The sequence below is a fragment of the Equus asinus genome, chromosome 7 (assembly GCF_041296235.1).
Source record: "Equus asinus isolate D_3611 breed Donkey chromosome 7, EquAss-T2T_v2, whole genome shotgun sequence".
NCBI lineage: Eukaryota > Metazoa > Chordata > Mammalia > Perissodactyla > Equidae > Equus > Equus asinus.
This window is the reverse complement of record NC_091796.1, coordinates 1,234,207-1,257,499: the sequence shown is the minus strand read 5'-3', so window position 1 is coordinate 1,257,499 and position 23,293 is coordinate 1,234,207. Positions and strand designations below refer to the sequence as shown.

The 23,293-nt window shown below is 45.6% G+C and overlaps 1 protein-coding gene across 2 annotated transcripts; it reads left to right on the top strand.

Moving 5' to 3' along the window:
- SALL3 (spalt like transcription factor 3) lies at nucleotides 1-19,556 on the top strand. 2 transcript variants are annotated; one of them, XM_044744025.2, is made up of 4 exons: nucleotides 1-183; nucleotides 11,906-14,848; nucleotides 15,065-15,405; nucleotides 16,726-19,556. In XM_044744025.2, the coding sequence occupies exons 1-4, from the start codon at nucleotides 102-104 to the stop codon at nucleotides 17,155-17,157; spliced, it is 3,798 nt and encodes a 1,265-aa protein (XP_044599960.1). In that variant the 5' UTR covers nucleotides 1-101; the 3' UTR covers nucleotides 17,158-19,556. The 2 variants fall into 2 exon arrangements, with proteins under 2 accessions (XP_044599960.1, XP_044599959.1); XM_044744024.2 differs by having other exon boundaries at nucleotides 11,906-15,405.
- Nucleotides 19,557-23,293: the final 3,737 nt, after the last annotated feature.

Sequence of the window (23,293 nt, the reverse complement as noted above, 5' to 3'; positions counted from 1 at the left end):
GCCGCCGCCGCCGCCGCCCGCGCCCCGCGCCCCGCGCCCGCCCGGCCGCCCCGCGCCGTCCCCGCCGGCCGCCCCGCTGATGCCGCTGCCCCGCTAGCAGCATGTCTCGGCGCAAGCAGGCCAAGCCCCAGCACCTCAAGTCGGACGAGGAGCTGCCGCCCCCAGACGGGGCTCCCGAGCACGGTGAGGGCCCGCGGACCTCGGGGTGGCCGGGGGTCTCGGGGAGGCCGGGCGGCGGGGCGGCCGCGCGCCGCGGACCGGGGGAAAGTTCTCTGGTTCCCGGAGCCCGTGTCCGCTGCGCGGCGCCCGGCCCCAGGCAGGCCGGCCGCAGGGACCCGTCCTCCGCCGGGGCGCGCGGCGCGGAGAGTTGCGGGCGAAGTAAACTTGGCTCGGCGGCTCGGAGTTGGACCTGCGCGCGGAGGCGCCGCGGCTCGGGGACAGCTCGGAGCCGGCGCGGCCCAGCGGAGGTCGGCGCGCGGGGCTGGGCGGGGGCGGGAGGGGCCGCGCCGCCCCCCGAGCTCCTTGCTCCCGCACGCTGGGGCCGGTCTCGGTGACCGCAGCGTCCCCCGGGCGGGCGCAGCGGCGGGGACGCGTCCAGGACTCACCTACCGCTGGACGCGGGCCGAGGAGGTCGCCGCCCAGGCAGCTTTGTTCGGTGCCGGGCGCCCCGGGCGGTTCGCGCTCCGAGCGGGGCCCCCGGCCTGCCCCCCACCCCGGAGGGCCCGCCGCAGCCCCGTGTGCCCCGAGGGCCGCGAAGCCCGCGAAGTCCGGGCGCGCTGACAAACCGGGGATCCCGTGCCGAAGCGAGTCGGAAGTCACTGTCGCCTGGCCTTCCTAATGGCCGCCTTGGGAATTAACCCTGGGGTAAGCTGGCCGCCGCGTTGGGGGGTGGTCCTTGCACGCGGTAGGACCCCAGCACGTTTCTGGCGGCTGCAAGTCCGCTGGGGCCTTTCCTGTTCTTGGCCGCGCCGCGGGCGCCGTAGGAAGTTCCTCCCGGTCCGGAGCGAAGGTAGGAGCGGCGAAAGTTAGGGCGGCCGGGCCGCCGCCGCGCTGCGGGCCCGGGAAGTGGGGACCGAGGCCGCGCGGCGCCCGGGGTGCGGGGGGGGCGGCGGGGCGCGGGCGACCCTGGGCGGCCCCGCGCTCCTCGGACACCGAGCGGTGGTTTCCTGCAAACCTAGGCCGGCCACCCCCTTCGATTCACCTTTTCGGAGTTGTTAGAGGCAGATGCGCCTACTTTTGCTGCGGGAAGTAGACCGCACGAAGTGAAGGGCGTGTGAGCGTTTATCGCTCGGTGTGTAAAGTTTGACAAAGCAGATGTGCGTCCACGCTGGGGCGGAGAGGGGAAAGTGCTCGCAGCACGGCTGGGAATTAATGAATTAAGTAAAATTCGGAAACTCGGCCGGGTCTTTTTGTCGCCGGGGAGGTAAGGCAGCCTTATCTGTGCAGGCTGGTCACCCGAGATTCGAACAGGAGATATGCTAAAAAGAAACGCTTGCATATGGTGGGTAGATTAAGGACAAAGAATCTTTTTGTCATGGAAATGGATTTTTTTTTTGTTTTGTTTACTTCATCACATAGAATTTCTCACACTTGGTTTGTTTTGTATCGCCTTCAATGACTACATGATCAAATGAATGGATTTATTTCTGCCGAATGAGAAAGACAGTCTTTCCTTCAAAAGAAGTACATTGCATCCCAGTGAGGAATTTTAAAGCTTTATTATTGTGGCTCCTGAATAGCTTAAAATCGGCTTTCACAGCCGCCCCAAAATGCAACAATGTAAATACTTCTCAGCTTTGTAGGGTCGTTATCAAAATGTGCAATGTCTCCTTTTATTAAAGCATATTTTAATTAATAGAGTAAAACCCCTTGTATTTAACAATTAACAAGCTGAGGCCTTGCTATTCATTTTTAATTTCGATTCAGAAATGTGAGCATGGTGAACCCAGGAGTGTTAACATGTTAAGGGATGTAGAGCCTATATTTGAAAACCCAAGATGGAGTAAATTATTTACAAGTTGTCCTTTGAATTCTCCTCGTTGTGACTGAATTTATTTAGAGGTGAAACATATTCAGGTTTTCTGCCCGCTGCAGGATTCAAGTTTTTGTCGAGCCTGTTTTTCACCATCATTCTGGGTTGGAATCGAGATGTTGCCACAGTTCCTGATCGTGTTTTGCAACAGGCCAAAAATAGCCTGTCTGGGGCTCAGCTTTGGTGGAGTAGTGTGTTTCCTCGATTGTTTTAAGGGTAGTTCAGGCAAACTATTTAAAAAATGGCTCTTTCTGATTTAATTATTCTGAAGCTGACTGTTCATGGAGCATAAAAGATACTCTGTTCTCTGTGCACTCAAGGAATGCTCATGTATATATTACTCTGTCGTACTGACCATCATTAGTAAGATAACTAAGTAAAATATTTTTTTAAAGATAAATGGTCATGAAAACTAAATTACTCCAACATGAATCAGATAGTCTCAAAATTTTAGTTTTGTTAAATGCAGTGGAAATAAACAGGCCATGCATGAAGTTATAAGTGAGCTAAGTTAGTTTACAGTGTTTTAGAAATGCAGTAAATAATTCCTTTATCACTTTGAGTGTGACATTAATTAAAGTAGTAGATGCATGCAGTAAAATTGAAGACTATTGATAATGCCATGAAAAACAAATTATATGCAAAATTTTTAGTATAATATGGGGGGGCAAAGATGCACAGTCACAATAATTTACAGTAAAAAGAAAAGAAATATGACTATTTTTTGGCTCTGGTTTTTAGGCAAGCAATGAAAAGATAGCTATCCAAAAATAGCTTCAGTGCTATCCAGACCTTATGGCAGAAATGAAATATGATGACATATTTAGAATGATAAAAAGTATTAATGATTTACGTAAAGTTCTAAAATTATCCTGTCGTAAGACTGTAGGGTGACTTAAGAGTTCCTATTTAGAACTGTCTTTTAAAATTGCAAATTATTTCATTCCTGCTTCTGAAAATTTAGAAATAAGTGGGATGCAGCTTTAGGAGGCAATTAAACGTATGCCACCATTAATGAAATCCTTTGAGCCAGCTGAATATTGTTGTTCTAAGAAAAATTAATTAAAACTTCTAATGACAGAACAACCCTTATACTCCTACTAAGAACTTTAAAAGGTGTAACATTGCTGTCCTTTATCATATAAAATACGGCTTAATAAAGATGTATTTTATAGTCCTTAGAAGGAAAATATGTATTTAAGGAAGAACAAAAGAATATTATAATTTTAAAAAATTTGCCACCCTGTATTTTGTTTGTTAGCACTAATTGCTTCAAAGTGTGTTTTTATTTTCTGCTAACTTACAGTTATATGGCTATCTTAAAAATCCTTTTAAATGTGGTGAGCTTTTGATTTAAGAATTTACCAGTGGTATTCACAGACTGTGTTTAAGTTAAGGGAAAGAAGGCCACCAGCCCTTGGTGAGGAGATCTTTTTTCTTTTATCTGTATATGCATGGTTTGCCTTGGTTGGTCCCCCAGCACACACTACACACATTTACAATTCAGCATTCCAAAAGGAAACAATGCAGAAGCCACTTTCTAACATTCGTAGGCAGACTGTTTTCTCTGAAATGTGAAAGGTGAAAAGTAAGTAACTGAGTGAGGGGAAAAAAGGCAAAGAACTTGCAAACAGTTATTTTAAAAATAACGTTTAAAGAACTTAACCTATTTAAAAATGTCTAAGTCGGTGGTCAACAAAAAGCATGCCAGTTAATTCCCACATCACAGAGAAGGAGCTGATCATGTAACATTTTTATGTACGTTTTAAACTTCTGCAACGTATGCATAATCTGATATTTTTAGATCTGTTCAAGGCCAGAAAAAGAAGGAAGGTATGGACCCACAGCAGGAATTACTTAGCAAGCTGATTATTTTTTGTGTACAAGATGATGGCAAAAGTGGGTCAGATTTCATTTTCAGCTGCGATCTCTAAGAGGCTTTACCATTCATCTCGAGGTGGCTCTAAGAACATTTTCTCCTGGGGGGAATTCAGCAAAGGTGAAACCCAAGTTTCCTTTCTGTGTGCTGACGTCGGTTGGAATTTAGCATTCTTTAATGTAAGTATTGGGATGGGCTTATTGAAGTAAAACAAAAATCTTCTTAACTGCTAATGAGGTTATGCACTACAGTCGATGCTGCAAAATAGTTTCAAGGATAATTTTTAAATAATAGTTATAAGAGGAAGGTTTGTTTTGTTTCGTAACTTTTTATTTTCCCACATGATTTCTTGACTCGTTGCCAGAGTAAGACCAACATATCTTAGTTCCCCGAAGATGAGAGCTAATTCCACTACTGGGGGACGGGTTTGTAATTACAGCGTATGTTAAGTTGTTTCACATTTCATATAAAGTCAGACATAAATAAAATCTATGTAGAAATTGAATGTTTTAATATTACTTTAAATAAACCTTTATATTTTAAAAATGACCTATCCTTAGGTTTTTCTCTTGTAATTTAAACACCTTCATGGTTTAAAATGCAGTTAACTGTGCAATTTGCAAGCAAACCAATACGGCAAGTCATGTTACACAAAGAATAAAATATTAATTGAAATAATAAAATAGTGTAATGGGCTCTATTTCTGTTAGAGATGAGGTTTGATTTGTTTGTTAATTAAAGGGAAGAGCTCTCGAGGCCGCACTGCTGTCCACCACAGGGACCTGACGATGCCAGCATGGCGTCTCAACCGTATCCTCCATGGCCTGTCTTCTCCAGTCACCCCCAGATTAGTTATGCTTACCATCCAGGGTCCCTACCTCCCTGGTCCCCAGGAAGCTTCTGGCCAGCACAGCGTGGAGCTCTGTTGTCTGAGGTCTGTGAGGAGGTGCAGAGTACTGGCAGCTTCTGACCGCTGTCTCTGAAGGTGGGTGGTTAGGAGCGCGTTGACAAGCCTTGCTGACTTAACCTTTGCCTGCTTTGCCCTGCCAGGGGTGGCCACTAGATGTCAAGCTCATAATACAATTAGTGATTCTGTGCTGTTGACCTTGGCAACAGGACTCAACACTGTTCTATTAAGTGTTAACACTGAATCTGAGTGTTAACTGGAGACCCGCGGGTCTGCTCCGTGCTGTACGGCTTATCAGATGCCCATCTAGTTCGGCACAAGTGTTTATAGTTCTTGAAGAAGCGAGCATGGTTTCCTTTTGTGCGGCTGTTACATCTTGAACTGTTTAATTAACCCTGCAGGTGCCGTGGCACTTTGTCTTAATTCGTCTGCATTCCCGGTCGTCTTTTCGAGGGTGACCTCCTCACAGCACTATTTGATAATTCGATTGTATGACTTGAATACATGCAGAGCCACTGGCTTCAACCACCCGGGGCACTGGCTTTTCCAGGATGATTTTTTGCATATGTGTAAAGTTTGTCTGTAGAAATGGAACAGTGCGGTGAAGTGATGACAAATAATGGAAATGATTTAATAACCTAACCCCGAGTGCAAGCATTCTGACGGTTACAGTTGATCAGAGCCTTGTTCCTGGACACAATGCAGTTCATGCTTCTCTAGGGCTGTTTGGACCCAGGTGTTTATACGTCTAAGTGGTTTTGCTTATTTGTTTATTTTTATGCACAGTGGATTTGAAAAATGACTGGTGATGGGGTAGTAAGCGTAGGCATTTTCACATAGTCATGTCATGAAATAGCACATTTAATTTCACTTATCAAGTCTAAGTTTGAACCATATGCCTCGTAACCAAAAGTGACTCTGCACAAACCTTGTTTTCACTCCTCACCGAATTTTGATTGAAATTGTTTGCATCGGCTGACATACTTCAGGTTGTGTGGTTTTTGTTAGGCGTGGATAGTGATATATGTGTATTCATCGTAAGTGTGATTACAGCATAACATCTAAATGAAAGAACTATTGTGCAACCTTGAAGTGTGACAAACATCTTATTATTTGATACAGCGTCGAGGCAGATAGTTAAAACAAGCGTGAGTGTTGTGGCTGCTTTCCATCTGCATATGTCCATAAAGGAAACAGTGTTTCCCTCCCTGGTGCTTCACCACACAGATTAAAAACTGCAAATGTTTTAAACAGAAGACATTTGGTGACTGTGCCACAGGTGGTCGCTACTTAACAAATTTGAGATGTGGGCAACTGAGTTGACGAAAGCAAGTGTGGGGTCAGTGCTGGCGTTCAGCATACCAAGAGTGCCCTCCACCGTTCAGCTCCGTGCTCACAAGCGTGGAGGGCTGGGGAAAAGGACACAATTTTTCTATTGCGTCTGGAATTTCTTCTACATTGTTAAACACAGTAGGGGTCTCTATTTGTCTCCTCCTGTTTCACAGCTTGGGCTCAGTATGTGATAATTCATCTTTCTTTATGGGATTCAAAGCTATCATAAGGAGTTAAAAAGAATTAATTTGCAAGAAAATAAGTGTCTCCTAACAATTTAGGAAAACTTGAAAAATGCTTTCTAGATTTTTAAGGGATGGTAAAAGGCCAAGGAGAAAGTACGTTTTCTTTTCCTAAAGACCCACGTGGCTTTTAAAGTTACTAATTAAAGTGGAGAAGTTAACATCCCTTTTCCCATACTGAACAAGTTTGCTTCTCCTTTTGTTACTTGTGAGGAATTAAAAATATGTAGCAAAAGTGTAGCAGAATAAAGGTGAGCTTTTGAGGTTGATAAAATTATAAAACACTAATTTACTACTTCATCTTTGTGATTGGTGAGCTTATTTACAAGGCACTGTACTCCTGAAAGAGAAAATAAAACAGCCTTGCCAAGAACTGTAGTGTGAAATTTTTAAAGAAAGCATTATGTCTCAAGTATTCTTATCTATATTGCAACAGTGCTTTTCACTGTGGCTTGAAAAAGCTCACGATGCATGTAAACATTCTGCCCGTCTCCTGACATTTCGCTCTTTCGCAGAGCATAATATGCTTTTACAGACAGTGAAAACATGATACACGTATATTATATAACAGACCAGGAATGAACGCTGAGAGAACAGTGAAACAGTTTGGGGGGGCTCCTTTCACACTGAAAGAATTTATCCTAAGAATAGGAACATCTTTGTTAAACATTTTCTGTGTGTTTTATTAGTGAGAAGAAAAAAAACCCCATGTATTTTTAAGACTATCATTGAAGCTGTCCTTTTGTTAGAAGCTTTCTCTAAAAGGCCGTGGGACCCATTTCCCCTCTTGTGTAGCACTGAGAAACATATAGAACTTGCTCAAGAATGTTTGAACAGTGATAGAGTTAGAAACCCTGAAACTCTTAAGTATAAATAGCAAGTGTGGGGATAGCTGTAAAGTAATTATGCATTTCCTCTTACACTGAAATAGCTTTATTTTTCAGCCTCTGTTCTTTACCCTCCTCCTGACTGCATTCAGGAAAACAGATCAGCATTAAGTGCACATGCCCGACTTGAAGGCTTGGGCTGGTACATATTTGACATTGGCAAAGCTGAGTTATTCCAGAACTTCTTCCTCCCGTTGGTGCATGAGCACAGCAGATCCAAATGGGACTTGTACAAAGTAACCTTGACCAAATATTCCTGTTAACTGAGAAGGGAAGGATCTGGGTTAAGTTCTATCACTGGTGAATTGGTTGACATCTTTCTTCCCTTGTAATATAACCCTAATGCACTGCAGATTCCTGCTTCAGCCCTTTGCCTCTTAGTTTGAGGTCTCTTAGTCATTGAACAGTCAGTATGCAAAAAGAAACATTTCTTTGACATTAGTAATAACGTTTACAATGCTTGTATTTCGATTCCTCCCTTAAGAAAGAAAAAATTTCCAGTTGCATTGGAAATAAATTTCTCGAACTTGTACTGTTGTTACATGGTTTTACCTTGAAACAAAAATTTTAAGACGTATCATCTAATGAGTGTACTAACTTCTATTTTTAGAACACAAAGCCCAGTTTAGAGTGCAAATTTAATTAAAAGATAGTTGAATACATTTGGATCTGACGTAATATTGGTTTAAAACAATGGCAGAATTAAAGGGCTTTAGAAGTTATGTGATAAAATTGTAAGCTGCAGTCAGATTTTCCCTATATGGGTTTTCTTGTTATAGAAATCATTTTTTTAAAAAATGCTGCCAGATTGGCACATATGCACTCTTAACACTATCCATGTGATCATTGTAATGAGAAGAGCTATCGAAGCAAGTTATAACAACTTATTTTATTTCCCTCACTCTCTTCGGAACCTTCAGGAATCAGTGCTTTCCCTCTACACCTAAGTACAGTGGCTCCTCCTCCTAAGGAGCTGTGTCCCTATAAAACAGGCGCGCTTTGGTTATTTCCTACCGATCAATTCAACAGAAGTGCTTATTGTTGTTTAATAATGTTCTTCAAATATGCACCCCAAATTTGAATTCCACACAGGAAATTAAGTGTTTTTTTTTTTTAATTTCTGTTCATTGTATGAAATTTGTGCTTCTCTATAGCTTTTATGGAATGCTAATCAATTTCAGATTTTGATAGAGAAACACACTCGTAGCCTGAGCGAGTGAGAACAAGTGATGATATATTTTACACAAACTCCAATTAAAAAATTATAGGTAGTGCTTCCAAATTATTTGCCCAAAATAAGAAATCTGAATTCTATTGAAGAATTTTTTCCTTCACTAATTGTAGTTTTTAAAATGTTTAGTCAAAAGGCAAATTTATTATGAAACTTTGCTTATAAAATCCAACAATTGTCTGTTTTGTTAGGTCTGTTCACATAATGAACTGTTAACAGGTCTAAATGGTCAGAATGCCATTTTTACGCAATTTTCTCTTCAATTTTGCTTTCCTTCCTCAATTTTAGAGGAATACAAGTGGAAGGTTATTTTACTTTACAAGAATATCTTCAGTATGTTTAAGTAATTATCAATTATAATTGCATTAAACAAAACGACTTATTATTTGGTAGAAAGTGCCTGAATATTCTAGGCACAATTTCTACAATTGGGGAACGGTTGTAATTTTGCAAACCTCCCGATGGGAGAAAAAGGAAATTACCTGTGGGAAAGCTTCCCGACTTCCATGAATTTGGAGGTGAACCCTAAAAATACTTAACACATGCAAAACCAGCGGAAACATAAAAATTTGTCTTTAAATAGAGATTTGTTTGGGTTGCTTAAGACCTTTGAGAAAAGTACAGTGTAAAACAAGGTCGTATTTCTCTCTTTCACGTGCCATAGCTTGACAAAGAAAATAGGGGAGGTATTCATTTGTAAAGATAAAATTTATTTACAGTTGAGGTCTTCCAACACTGAACACACTTTAAATGATCCAGAAATCAACGTAATTTTAAGCATTTTCTCAGTGAACTTCCCTAGCATGTATTCCATATAAAATATTCTTTAAATAAGATGTGCACTGTGTAAAATTTGAAATGTATATACCAGTGAATGCTTTTGTATATGATGTAGGTTATATATTTTATCTCCTCTAAGGAGTTAAAGGTAGAATTCTATTTCAAGAAATTAGCAGTATTTAATTTCTTGGTATTTTTCTTTTAAAAGTTATTAAAATAAAAGTCTTTATGAAGATTATGGCAGGCCTTTTATGTCATAGCTTTAAAATACTGGAAAATAATTTTTAAAGATATTCTGTCCCACAGTTAGTTATAACGGTTATAATTGTTATGATGTAGTATAACATCACTTCCAACTTGATTGCTTAATGCAGAACTTTTTCTTAATAGCCACTTAGACTTTTTTGGCTATGTGGGTCTGCAGAAGAACAGTCCACTCCCGTAAAGAAATTTAAAAGTAGAGATTCTTTGGGTTGTGTGGTAATTTTTTAAATACATGACTAGGATTTTAGATAGCCCTTATTTTTTATTAGTCATTAAGAAATTATTTACTTGATGATTTTAGTTTGGTTTTTCTTTCATTTTTTCTTTTTTTTTTTTTTTTGCTCTTTTCCCTAACCTTAGCAGGTTTAAAATTAGGTTTTGCATCCATTGAGCAAAGTTAAGCTGCACGTATTTGTTTTGTTAATGCTCCTATCTGCAGTATAAATCAGCTATGTCTTTGCTTCCAGCTATACTCAACCTCATTACAGATACCTATTACATTCCTTCCTTCGTACAGTAATGGGACTTCTTGCAGTCTGATCTTCAGCACTGAATTTAGTTTAAAAGTCTAGCAGGTCTTTATGGGCTGCAAACTCTAACTTCTTTTCCCCTTTAAATGGTTTAGCCAGTTAAGAAAATGCTAATTGGACACTGCTAATAATTTTTTAAAGGCATGTATAAATTACCTGGAAATAATGGCCTCATGGAGAGCAGCAGACTAGCCTCGAAAAATATTTTTGTTTTCTTTTCCAGTAGAGGGACCAAATGTTTTTACAGGGTATTTTTTAAAAATCAGATTTCTCTACTGAAATCCATGCCAAATTATTATTTTTCCAAAACCCTGAAAGGAAGAATATGGAGACTGCTTAGCAGATATGTCTGTTGATGTTATAACAGTGAATTATTTCCAGGGACACAAGCTTGGGGATGTTTGTTCTCACACTCGACTATGCACGGTAACAAAGGACTGATTTGCAGCTGTCATTTGTCTCTGTTCAAACTGATATGTTGCTGTCCTCCACTGTAAGTTGACGAGAAGCAGTTACGAGTCAGTAATACCCATGCCAGCACATAGAGCTCGAGTGATTATTGCATGTTACCTTTCCCCCCCAACCACTGAAAAAATAGGAGCCGGAAATGTTACCCTATGTTGATTTCTCATTCCTGTATAGCTATTTATTTGATCAGGTGTGAATTAGAATTGTTCATTAAACGTGGTTGTTATTCGGCACAAGAGGGTAAAGGAAGTCAGGAAGTAGCTGCCTACAACAGTAATTAAACATGTGTAACCAATTACAGGGTTTTCCACCATGGCACAAGCATATAATTTGCTAAGTCTTTCTATGAGAATAGATGAAAATAGGTAGAAAAAGTGTGTCTGACTACAACATTCTCATGTTAAACATGTCAACATAAATGAACTTTAAATATGTAATTTCTAGTTTGTTAACAAACTGCTGAACTCTATCGGCAAACCACAATAACATATAATTTTGGTTCATTTCGCCAAGAAATATTGCATCTGACAGAGCCAATTAATTGTATTAAACATGATTAATTTTAGGCCTGGACTATATTGATGATATTCATTTGGCAAATCCTAACATGTAGAACTGCACCCTCTCCGTAAGGAAGGGACAGAGGACTGAAAAGATGCGTGATTTATTTGTTAATTGAATAAGCGTCGGGGAGATTGTTTTTCTGAGCAGAGACGTAAGAAGTGCTTATATTTTCTTTGTTACGTTTGCAAATGAAAGTATTTAGCTGGAACTTCCTACATGAAATAAATGCCCATTGATTTGAGAGGTTCTATAGGATTACATTAAATCTGTAATGTCGCCAAGCTGCGTAAAGATGATAAATCTCCGTGGTTGGAGCCCACGAGAGTCACAGCGGCCGGCTCCCGTCAGGTGCTGACGTGAGTTTGAAAGGTTACAGATTAGTTCAGCAATGTTAAGTGAACTGGCAAAGGCATCTCTAATTTTGCTGGAAATGAGGAAGCCCGATGGCAGGGGGAATCCTAATGAGCCTATCGAAAGCTGGCTTTGTACCCAACAGACAGGGTGGCTGTGGATTGTATGAAAATATTGGAAATCAATGGCTTCTATGGAATTTCATTAAGAAGCAGTATCCACAATTGATAGAACCTCATAATTTGATGGATTGTGCTAAGAAAATGATTAGCTAGCTAGAAGGAGTCGTAGAATACACACGCCGGGACGTCAGAAATGTTGAAGTGGGGTAATTTGTACAAAATAAAAAATATTGATTTTACTTATGTGCAAAATTTTGAAATGGAGGGCGGGTTGTGTGGCGACCCGCTGGCTGATGTAATCTCTTGATTTTCCCAGCCGTCCCGGGGGAAGGCGCCGACGAAGGTGACAGTGGGAACGAGGGCAGAAGTGGAAGCGAAGAAACCAATGTTTGTGAGAAATGCTGTGCGGAATTCTTCAAGTGGACGGACTTCCTCGAGCACAAGAAGAGCTGCCCTAAGAACCCGCTGGTCTTGATCGTGAGTGAAGATGAGCCGGCACCACCCTCTGAAGAGTTTCCAGAACCTTCTCCGGCCAGCTCTCCCAGTGACCAGACAGAGAGCGAGGCTGCTGAGGAGGCAGCCCCCCCAGAGAACAGTGAGGGCGTTGACGTGAGGGCCCCAGAGAAGGAGGAAGAGCCCATGGAAGAAGAACCCTCTGGAGACAAAAGCTTCCACAGCCCAGGTCCCTCACACACGGGCAAGCCGCCGCTACCTCAGATCCCCGAAGCGGCACCCGTGGCCGCGTACAGCATGCCAAACACGAACGTGACGTTAGAGACCCTCCTGAGCACCAAGGTGGCCGTTGCACAGTTCTCCCAGAATGCGAGGGCTGCAGGCAGCGTGGGATCCAGCAGCGGGGTGACCACGGTGGCCATCCCCATGATCCTGGAGCAGCTGATGGCCCTGCAGCAGCAGCAGATCCACCAACTGCAGCTCATCGAGCAGATCCGCAGCCAGGTGGCCATGATGAACCGCCAGCCCCTGAGGCCACCGCTGAACCCTGGGGCAGGTTCGGGGGCTCAGAATGCCCCAGTGCCAGCCTCCAGCCAGCTCCAAGGGCTGGCCACCCATTCAGCCCTGCAGCTCGCTGCCGGGGCCCCCTCTGTCGCCACGGCGCCAGGCCCTGCTGCCCAGCCAGTGGCTTATGAGGGCCCCCAGCACCTGTCGCAGCCGGCATCTGGAACAAGCACCCCACACATGCCCGGCGGGGGCCCCTCCATCCCTGAGTCCAGCGGGCCAGCATCCTCCAGCACAGCCCCGGCCTCCACCGCCCCAGCCTCGGTGGCCAGTGCCTCCAGCAGCTCCTCTCAGCCGCAGAATGCTTCCACGCCCCCTGCCTTGGGGCCTGGACCGCTGCTCAGCTCAGCCCCCAGCCTGCCAAATCCACTTCTACCTCAGACCACCGCCAGCAGCGTCATCTTCCCCAACCCGCTGGTCAGCATCGCAGCCACAGCCAATGCGCTGGACCCCCTGTCGGCCCTCATGAAGCACCGCAAGGGCAAGCCCCCCAACGTGTCGGTGTTCGAGCCCAAGGCCAGTGCTGAGGACCCCTTCTTTAAGCACAAGTGCAGGTTCTGTGCCAAGGTATTTGGGAGCGACAGCGCCCTGCAGATCCACCTGCGCTCCCACACGGGCGAGAGGCCCTTCAAGTGCAACATCTGTGGAAACCGCTTCTCCACAAAGGGCAACCTGAAGGTCCACTTCCAGAGGCACAAGGAGAAGTACCCCCACATCCAGATGAACCCCTACCCCGTCCCAGAGTACCTGGACAACGTGCCCACCTGCTCCGGAATCCCCTACGGGATGTCTCTGCCTCCAGAGAAACCGGTGACCACCTGGCTGGACAGCAAGCCCGTGCTGCCCACCGTGCCCACGTCGGTCGGGCTGCAGCTCCCGCCCACCATCCCTGGCATCAGCAACTACGCCGACTCCCCCAGCCTCACCCCTGCAAGCCGCTCCCCGCAACGGCCCTCCCCTGCGTCAAGCGAATGCACCTCTTTGTCCCCCGGCCTCAACAGCTCGGAGCCGGGCGTCCCAGTGACTGCAGAGTCCCCACAGCCAGTGCTCGGTGGGTCTTCTCTGACCAAAATAGAGCCCATGAGCCTGCCTTGCGCAAATGCCAGGGCAGGGGACGTCCCCGCCAGCGGGCAGGTGTCCACCGCATCCACCTCGGCCACCACTGCCCTCACGGACAGCAGCATCTCCACAGGCCTCTGCAGCCCGGTCCTTCCTGCCACCTCTGACCAGTTCAAGGCAAAGTTTCCCTTCGGAGGGCTGCTTGACTCTATGCAGACGTCAGAGACCTCCAAGCTGCAGCAGCTGGTGGAGAACATCGACAAGAAGATGACCGACCCCAACCAGTGCGTCATCTGCCACCGCGTGCTGAGCTGTCAGAGCGCCCTGAAGATGCACTACAGGACACACACGGGGGAGAGGCCCTTCAAGTGCAAGATCTGCGGGCGCGCCTTCACCACCAAGGGGAACCTGAAGACCCACTTCGGGGTGCACCGCGCCAAGCCACCTCTGCGCGTGCAGCACTCCTGCCCCATCTGCCAGAAGAAGTTCACCAATGCTGTGGTCCTCCAGCAGCACATCCGCATGCACATGGGGGGGCAGATCCCAAACACACCGCTGCCCGAAGGCTTCCAGGATGCCATGGACGCCGAGCTCCCTTACGACGAGAAGGCCGCGGAAGCCCTGAGCGGCTACGACGATGACATGGACGAGAATTCCATGGAGGAGGATGCTGAGCTGAAGGACGCAGCCGGTGACGCATCCAAGCCTCTCCCATCCTTCTCGGGCTCCTGTCCGCCCTCCCCGCCGTCTGTCATTTCCAGCATCGCAGCCCTGGAGAACCAGATGAAAATGATCGACTCTGTCATGAGCTGTCCACAGCTGACCACCTTGAAGTCCATGGAAAACGGGTCTGGGGAGAGTGACCACCTGAGCAATGACTCCTCGTCCGCCGTGGGCGACCTGGAGAGCCGGAGTGCGGGCAGTCCGGCCCTGTCCGAGTCGTCATCCTCCATGCAGGCCCTGTCGCCGGTGAACAGCAACAGCGAGAGCTTGCAGTCCAAGTCCCCGGGCCTCAGCAACCAGGAGGAGCCCCAGGAGATCCCGCTAAAGACCGAAAGGCCGGACAGTCCGCCCCCCGCCCCTGAAAACGGAGGCGCCCTGGACCTGACGGCTGCCCACCCTGGCCGGCCGGCCGTCAAGGAGGAGGCCCCATTTAGCCTGCTGTTCCTGAGCAGAGAACGGGGTAAGTGTGACAGTGCTGTGTGTCGTGTCTGTGCCAAGCCTTTTGCTTGCAGGAGCGCGTTGGAAATCCACCACCGCAGCCACACTAAGGAGCGTCCGTTTGTCTGTGCGGTCTGCAGGCGCGGGTGCTCCACTATGGGTAATTTAAAGCAGCACTTGCTGACCCACAAGTTGAAAGAGCTGCCTTCTCAGTTACTTGACCCCAACTTTGCTCTAGGTCCCAGCCAGAGCACCCCTAGCCTGGTTGCCAGCTCCACGCCCGCCATGATCAAAATGGAAGTGAACGGGCACAGCAAGGCTGTCGCGCTGGGCGAGGGACCGCCGCTACCGGCTGCCGTCCAGGTGCCCGCCGGGCCGCAGACAGTGATGAGCCCCGGGCTCGCCCCCATGCTGGCCCCGCCACCACGCCGGACGCCCAAGCAGCACAACTGCCAGTCCTGCGGGAAGACCTTCTCCTCGGCCAGCGCACTGCAGATCCATGAGCGCACCCACACAGGGGAGAAGCCATTCGGCTGCACCATCTGCGGGAGGGCGTTCACCACCAAGGGCAACCTCAAGGTAAGGGCACGGGTGCTTGCCCGCCGCGCTCGGGACGCTCTCCACCTCCCTAGGTACAGCAGGCGGGGCATCCACTGAGGTCCCAGCTGGGCTGAGATGCTGGGGCACCCACGCAGGACAGCACTGTACATGCCTGTGTGGTGTGGGTGAGTGCGTGCGTGTGTAGTTGTGTGCCCGTGGGCGCGTGAGCTGCAGTGTGCATGTATTTTGTGTGTGGCGGCATGTGCATTGTGTCAGTGTGCACATGCACATGTGTAGTGTGTGCAGTCTGTGCTCATGTGTTCCAATGCACATGCATTCATATGTGTATGTGAGAGGCTCACCTTCCCATGCAGGCCTAGCCTTCCCTCAAGGGGCTTGTGCCGCTTTGGTGGCCGTGGCAGCCTGTTGGGGATGACACACACTTGCTCCAGGGTGGGCAGGCCCAGGGCCAGGGCTGTCTTGAATTTTGCGGAACACTGATAATAAGATAAACTGGGCCATTAAACGCTTGCACGTGATAGGAATAATGCAAATCCTGCCTGGGGGCCAGAGGTTGGTCCTGTGGTTTTGTCCACGTGGCGTTTGTGAGAAGCTTCCCAGCAGAGGGACACAGCACGGCAGTGTGCTCGTGCTTAAGGTTCCAGCCATGCTGCCCGTTTCCCTAAAGGTGGAGTGTGTGAAGGATGCTGGATGACACGTCCAGGCCTGTGTTCACCTCCTGAGCGTGCCACTTTCCATCCCATGTCACGTGCCTGTTTGGGTCTCGGTGACCCTTTCAGGGACTGTGAAAAGATCAGGACCTGTGGCTTCTGCTTGCTCGTAGGATAAGAGGCACCTGAGGTCTCTGCTGACCACAGGTGTCCTGGGGTGTTTCCTCCATGTTTGGGAGAAAGCAACAGAGGAGAGAGGACGGTGAGGCCAAGAGTTCAAGTAGAAGACTATTTAAAGGGCGGGGAGAGGCACAGAGGACAGGGGGCTCGGGGGTGGGGGCGAGGCCCTGTGTCCTCTCGCTGTGGAACATCCTCTGGGTCTCACTAGGGGCAAAAGTTCTTCTATCGGGTTTGTGAACTGAAAGCAACATTCATTACCACATTGGCTGCTTTTGCATCATGTATATGATAAAAGGAAGTGTTGCATATTTAAGTATAAGAGGCTCAGGAGTTCACCTAACAATGTTTTGTTGTCCCCATACTAATGCTTAGGATGGGGAAAGAAAAGACTCTTGAGAAAGTTACACTGAGTTTCTGGATGACACTTGTGACCGTGGAGACAGGAGCACGCCGCCTGCAGGGCTGGGCTTGCTTACTCGCGGGTTGTCTCTCCGTGTCTCACACGCAGGTGCACATGGGCACGCACATGTGGAATAACGCCCCTGCGAGGCGCGGCCGCCGCCTGTCCGTGGAAAACCCCATGGCTCTGCTAGGTGGTGATGCCCTGAAGTTCTCGGAAATGTTCCAGAAGGATTTGGCAGCGCGAGCAATGAATGTTGACCCCAGTTTTTGGAACCAGTATGCTGCAGCGATCACAAACGGTCTTGCCATGAAGAACAATGAGATTTCTGTCATCCAGAATGGAGGCATCCCCCAGCTGCCAGTAAGTCTGGGCGGAAGCGCCCTCCCCTCCCTGGGTTCCCTGACCGCTGGGATGGACAAGGCTCGCACCGGCAGTAGCCCGCCCATTGTGGGTTTGGACAAAGCAAACTCCGACACGGGAGCCAGCCGTCCGTTCACGAGGTTTATTGAGGACAACAAGGAGATTGGCATTAACTAGCCGTGCGCGCAGCTCAGTCCACTGGCCCTGTCCCACGTGCACACTGAGAGGTGTCACCATCAGCCTCGCCCTTCCTGCTGGTTCTCAAAGTTTTACCTGTAGAAAACATGTGAGCTGTGTGGCTGCTGACAGGTGGTCTCTGCATGGTACTTGCTTCCACGGTGAGCTTGACTGTTCTTGAGAACTCTGCAATCTGTTAAACAAATCAAAGAAAGAAGTCCTTGGAAAACCGCCTTGGGAACAAAAAGGGCTCAGACCACATCCACTTCCTTTCTCCTAAAACCTAATAATCCCTGAGAGGGAGAGAGGGGTCCCCCGTGGTATATCTAATGAAACTCATTCGATCGTTTTGTTGGAATTAGTTAGAAACTTGAACTGTTTTTAGAACTCTCATCGTAAAGACGTGGTCCAGTACTCCTAACGCTGTCTTATGGCGGTACTTTTGTCTGTAGTATTTATAATGTTAAGATTATGCGGGTAACAGACAATACAGCCCCAACTTTAAAGGAAGCTTTTGTACTGCAGAATACATCTGGCTATGTGATTTTTTTTTTTTAAAGCAAGATTTGTTTTATTATAAATAAGTGGGTTATTTCAATACAGGCAAAATTGTGAATTCTATTGGGAAAGATGGCATGCTATTGTGTGCAAGTACCTATCAGTAACAAGCCTTTTTTCTTTTTAATTTAAGTGTTTGTAGCTGCTATGTGGACAGTTGCTGTCTAGTGTGGTCTGTAGCCCAGTGATTGGGAACAAGTTACAGACAAACGTCACCGTAAATTATTCACAACATTATAAACAGTTGTGAGTAAATATTTCACGTTATCGAAGCTGTACAATAAAAAGGTAATGTTTGTATAATGTGGTTGCAAACTCTTAATTTATACTATTGCACTTTTAGTATTTTGTATTAGGGAGGTTTGTCTATAATTTGAAAATTTAAAAAGATGTAAAGTATTTTATAAATAGTACTTTGATTTAAGGAAAATGAAAAAAAAGTTATAGTTTCTTGTTTTGTCTTAAGGTCAAACAATATGAGAAATCTATGCTACTTAAACAGAAAAGCCACCAAGACTTGTGAGTTCCTCAATAAACTAGGGCCTGCCATTTCTTAAATTAAAATGACTTATTTAACTTTTCTACAAAGCCCATTTGAAAACTTGACCACCCCTGACGAAACTTGGATGCATTAACCTTAGGACTGTGACGCCATACAAGCCAGGAACTAACTAAGAGTCGTTGTGTAGGTGTAATTTTACTGTGATCTCTGCTGTCTCTTTCTCCCGCACCCACAAACAGGATTCTGACTGCCTGTCAATAAACAATAAACTGGAGAGAAATGTCGGGTGTCTGGCAGTATAATCAGTCATACGTGGGAAATTTTCTGAGTTCCTGATTTATTTATTATCTTCTCAGATGAAAACAAAGCACAATGTCATCTGATTATTCAAAATTCAGTCTTAAGCTGGTGAGTTTGTTTAAATTGCTTCGAGTAAGGAAAGGGACCCGTGGCCAGGGTGCCGGGGCGGGGCCGAGTTGCAGCCTGCACAGGCACAGTCGTGTGCTCTACCTCATTTTGTGCGTCGCCAGCGTGCTGGAGTCTGTGAACTTCCTCCCACGACACTGCTGCGGAGATGTCGTGGGGAGTAGGGTGACTGTGCGAGAGGAGTGTGTGCCCCGGAAGAAGGAGTCAGACAGTGAAGTCATCTCAGTGGAAACGGAGAAATAGGACAATCTTTCCAACACAACAGCAACAACAAAGTCACATCGAGGCAGTGAGCAAAAAGCGTTTTGAAGACTCATGAATAAGCAGACTTAGCTGTTTATTTCTACCAGAAATGAACCTTGAAGTCTACAGCGCTGTTTCCCACGGTGACGAGAGGGAAGCTTCCTGTGTTGTACCTCTCCTCTCGTGGGACAGGTGAGGGGTGTCACCATATGGGGAAAAGAAAACTGAGGTGGCCTACTGTTGCTGTTTCAGCAGTTGAATGTTTTTATTATTTATCTGTGTCCTTTTTGGTGTGAAATCTTTTTTTTTTTTTGGTTAGTATTTGGTACCCTGTAGTGTCCTCTCTTCTCCCAAAAGGATGTGTATATAATTTACGAAAAGAGAAATGTAAAGTGTTGTAAATAAGATGGCTCGTGAAGGGACAGTGAGACTGGCCCCGTCTGTTCAGGGCTGGGCCTCCCCCCGCATGGTGAAGAGAGACGCTATTTTTCTATTGCAATACCATGTGGGGCCAGGGGCCTCCCTGAAGCAGCTGGGAATCGTTACCTAGATCCAATATTTTTTATGATAAAATCTGTGGCTCGACACATCTGCTGATCGAAATGGATGTCTTAGTCTAGGTTACTATTTTTGTCATATGGAATTGAATAAAATGCAGGATGTAATATTATTTCTGAATTGTGTTCCTTGATTATTCTAATTGCGAAAGTGAAATTTGCGATTATGATCATTTATGGTGGACATACATCTGTAGTGTTTCTCCGAGGAAAGTCACCGAGGTTGACAGCTTAGATTTAGCAATATCTAAGTGTATCTCAATTGGTCTTGAAGTTTTTATTTTTCACTTTTTTATAAAATTAAAATGCAGCCTCCTAATCCTGGGGTTTTTTTTACATCTATGATGGAAGAAGATGTAGTAGAAAATACTTAATTGTTAGAGACTGTTGGCGACGTCCAAAAATGACAATATTCTGAATTACCCTCCTATCGTCGGCATTAAGTGACAATGGCTGCTCTTCAGGTTACTTGAAAAATAAATAGCTGTGCATCAAATCACATTATAGGAAGGACAGAGAAAGGAGGGTGCTACAGTGACCACGGACAGCTTTGTGTGTCCACCGACATCAGCACCTTATGTCTGCTCGTTCCAGCGGGAGGGTGCCCTTTACTTTACAAAAATCTTTACCTCACTAATAACATTCAATAAGACTTAACTGATTTAATAGCTCCTGGATTTCAACATATACGACCCATTTCTTCTTTTTTCAGAATAACCACTGATACCTAGAAGACACAGTAATTTTTACCTGGAAAGTGCTGGGTGATTGTAAAGGATTGATAGATGCGCTGACCACTGAACTAACTGCCCAGGCCAGCCTTCTGGCACGTACACAAGCCTTAGGGATTCAGACTTGTGGATTTCAGTGCTAGAATAGAAATTATGAGATATAAACCAGGTAAATCAGATAGTAAATTCAATTTTTTTATAAAAATGGTAAGGAAATAGCAAAGATTCCTACAATGATTTAAAATAATATAAATTAAAATGCAGGAAAGAGGGATTTACTTATATTTCAAAAATATTTCCAGTGTAAATCCAGAGGTGTTTCAGCCTAACAAGCCTGGATGTTTACTTCTTTCTGACATCAACTCTAGTTGCTCAGACCGTACATCAAAGGATCATAAATGCCAACAGCCCTAAAAATTATTTATTTCTATATATTTCTATTCTAAGTTCATTACAGGAACCATTGACATTTAAAACTAATTTAAAAGTATTGCAAAAGGGCTAAAAAGCGATTGTTTTTAAACTCCTTGCTGTTAGTTTTATTCCCGGAGAAGCTTCAGGGCAACATGGGCTCCACCTGCTCTCCCTCTGCTTGGCCAGCACTGCCGGCTCCTCCCCGAGCCTCACGCAGCTCAGTGGACAGCAGGGCCCTGCATTACTGGGCTGCGTGCACGTCTCCAGCCCAGCCAACTTTGCATCACTGTATTTATTTTGGCTGTCTAATGCCATGCAAGTGCAGACCCCTCATTTCTTTTCTCTGGTGGCTCCTTGCAGCAGAGATAATATCACATACGTGGAATTCTGTGTCCCGCCTGTCACCTTGCGTGGTAGCCAACCTGTGCGCCTCGATTTTCCATCTTGTGTTAATGACTGGTACCTAGGTAGGGAGCCGGCCCTGATTTACTCCTTTGAAAACTTCCTCATGACCCACCGCCACGCTGGAGAGCAGAGCTATGAAACATCTGTGTTAGCAGGTCCGCATGCTCACTTTCAGCTATGTTAACATCTGGTCTACAAAACTAGGAAGAAAATTCAGTCCCTCCTTTAGTTTTTCACTTGAGTGGGAAATATGGAGCATGGTTTCAGCATTCCTTATGAAGGAAACCTTCAGTGAATCACCACAAGGCCCTCTCCTGCCCTTCTCCCGTCTGCAGTTTTGTAGCAAGTACACAGGCTCAGGGTGTGTCAGTGTCGCCCCGCACCAGCCAGGCTGTCACACTCTGTGGTGGGCCCGGCCCGGCTCCTCATTCCGGCTCTGCCGTGTGGGAGCTGCAGCCAGCTCATCTCCTTCCCTCCACTTCCTGATCTGTGGGAAGGGGGTGGAATTGGTGATATTAAAATTCTTCTAAAATTCAGTGACTTTTTTTGAAAGAACTACAGCTAATGTACACTTTCCTTTTTCCCCCCAGAATTCACTAGACAGACTAATTGACAGTATTTACATAGAAAATACAAATGATTACATATGAATATAAATAGAATAAATTTATTACAAATGACTTTGCTAAAGAAAATATGTGGAATCATTTTTGGATCATGAAAAATGTGTTGGTATCTTTGATTTTTTTTTTAAATCATTGAATTTATTGAAGCTTTCTAAAATGCAGGTATATTCAAGGTAAAATAAAATGAACCTCTGTGAACATTATGCTTACTGCATTTTCTGTCAGAAGAGAGTCTTTTAAAAGTGTTTTTTGTCGTGTTTTGCACACACAGGTGCACATACAGCTCCTCGTTAAGATGATAGGTACAGATCCGTACACATTCAGAAGAGTATGCGGTTCACAGAAGTGGTGTTTCTTCGTGTTCTTTCCTGAACTGTTAATGTCGGCTGTCCTGTCCTGATTTGTAACCCTATCTGCATTTTGTTCTAACTCCTTTGGGAGAAGGGCAGCTTCTCAGGACAGCCGTGCATCCCGTCTGTCCACTGTGACTGAGTCAGTATTTCATTGAAACTGTAATGACCAGTGGACAACAATCAGAAAGTCGGTGAGACAGGAAAGAGAAGAAAGCTGTGTCCCTGCTGTCAGCGTGGTCATGTTCAGTGTGTCGACAGTTCTTGCTGTCACTACGTGGAAGGTGACCCGTAGGTCACACCGTGAGGTGACCGTGTGAGGACCTGTCCACATCAGCAGGAGCCACTCACTGAATGTGATTCACACACAGGAATACGTGTCTGGGGACAGTAATTCCAAATGTGAATATTTGTGAACATGGGAATTTTGTAACACCCCCCCCCCCAGACACTTCCTAAGTTGGTGTGATACACATGTGAACTTACAGAATGATCTGTGAACTGGAATCTTTACAGAGAAGTATGTTATTTCCTTCACTCTCCACTCTGATAGTTCAGATACTACTAATTCCATTTATTTATTTTCTTCCTAGCCTAACTTAAAGGACATGTGAATTTTAATAACTTTTTACAAATAGGGATATAAACATCTAAATGACAAGTCATCACATTCGTTTTGTAACTGGAAGATCTTCTGATTTTATGGGTGGTACAAAATACTTCTATTTTCTTTTATTTTTCCTATTTGCTGTATTGAGAACAATTTAAAACAGCTCTTATTATAACCTAAAATTACCCAGGAGAAATATGTCACATTCTCCCACAAACATCACTGCTGAAGGAAAACAAGTAGGCTTAGAAAAAAATATTTTCCACACTTGGGGTGGCAAAAGTTTTAGGGTTACATAGTGAGAGAAGTGTATAGCAAGTTCCCCACACATTCAGTGAGTTTAAAGATAAATTAGACAGTGAATTGTAGATCCGTTTCTTTCACAAATAAGCCAGAGGTGTTTGTTTTTCCCAGGAAATCGTCGGGTCCAGTCACTGTTCCTCAAGGTAACGATGGTGTTGTGCAGATCAGGAAGCCCTAACATTCCTTTTGTTTTCTCTTCTTCCCGGCTTTTCATCCTTTCTTCAGTAGTTTATGTTGCTTTGCTTTATTTGTGGCTTTTAGTAAAGAGCATTGAGTGCCGCTGTGAAACGCATCGGCCAGGACAGGTGGGCTGCACCCCTGGGGCTTTGGGTCACTGGGAAAAGAGCTCTGCCACCCAGGCATTGCCTCTTTGCGACTTTAAACAAATGTACTGATAATTCAAAAGAGGTA

What these genes read in the sequence shown, in the direction of transcription:
- SALL3 (XM_044744024.2), top strand. Translation starts at nt 102, where the DNA reads ATGTCTCGGCGCAAGCAGGCCAAGCCCCAGCACCTCAAGTCGGACGAG. An exon ending in AGACGGGGCTCCCGAGCACG is followed by an intron (nt 184 to 11,905) that starts GTGAGGGCCCGC and finishes TGATTTTCCCAG; the next exon opens with CCGTCCCGGGGGAAGGCGCC. An exon ending in CCACCAAGGGCAACCTCAAG is followed by an intron (nt 15,406 to 16,725) that starts GTAAGGGCACGG and finishes TCTCACACGCAG; the next exon opens with GTGCACATGGGCACGCACAT.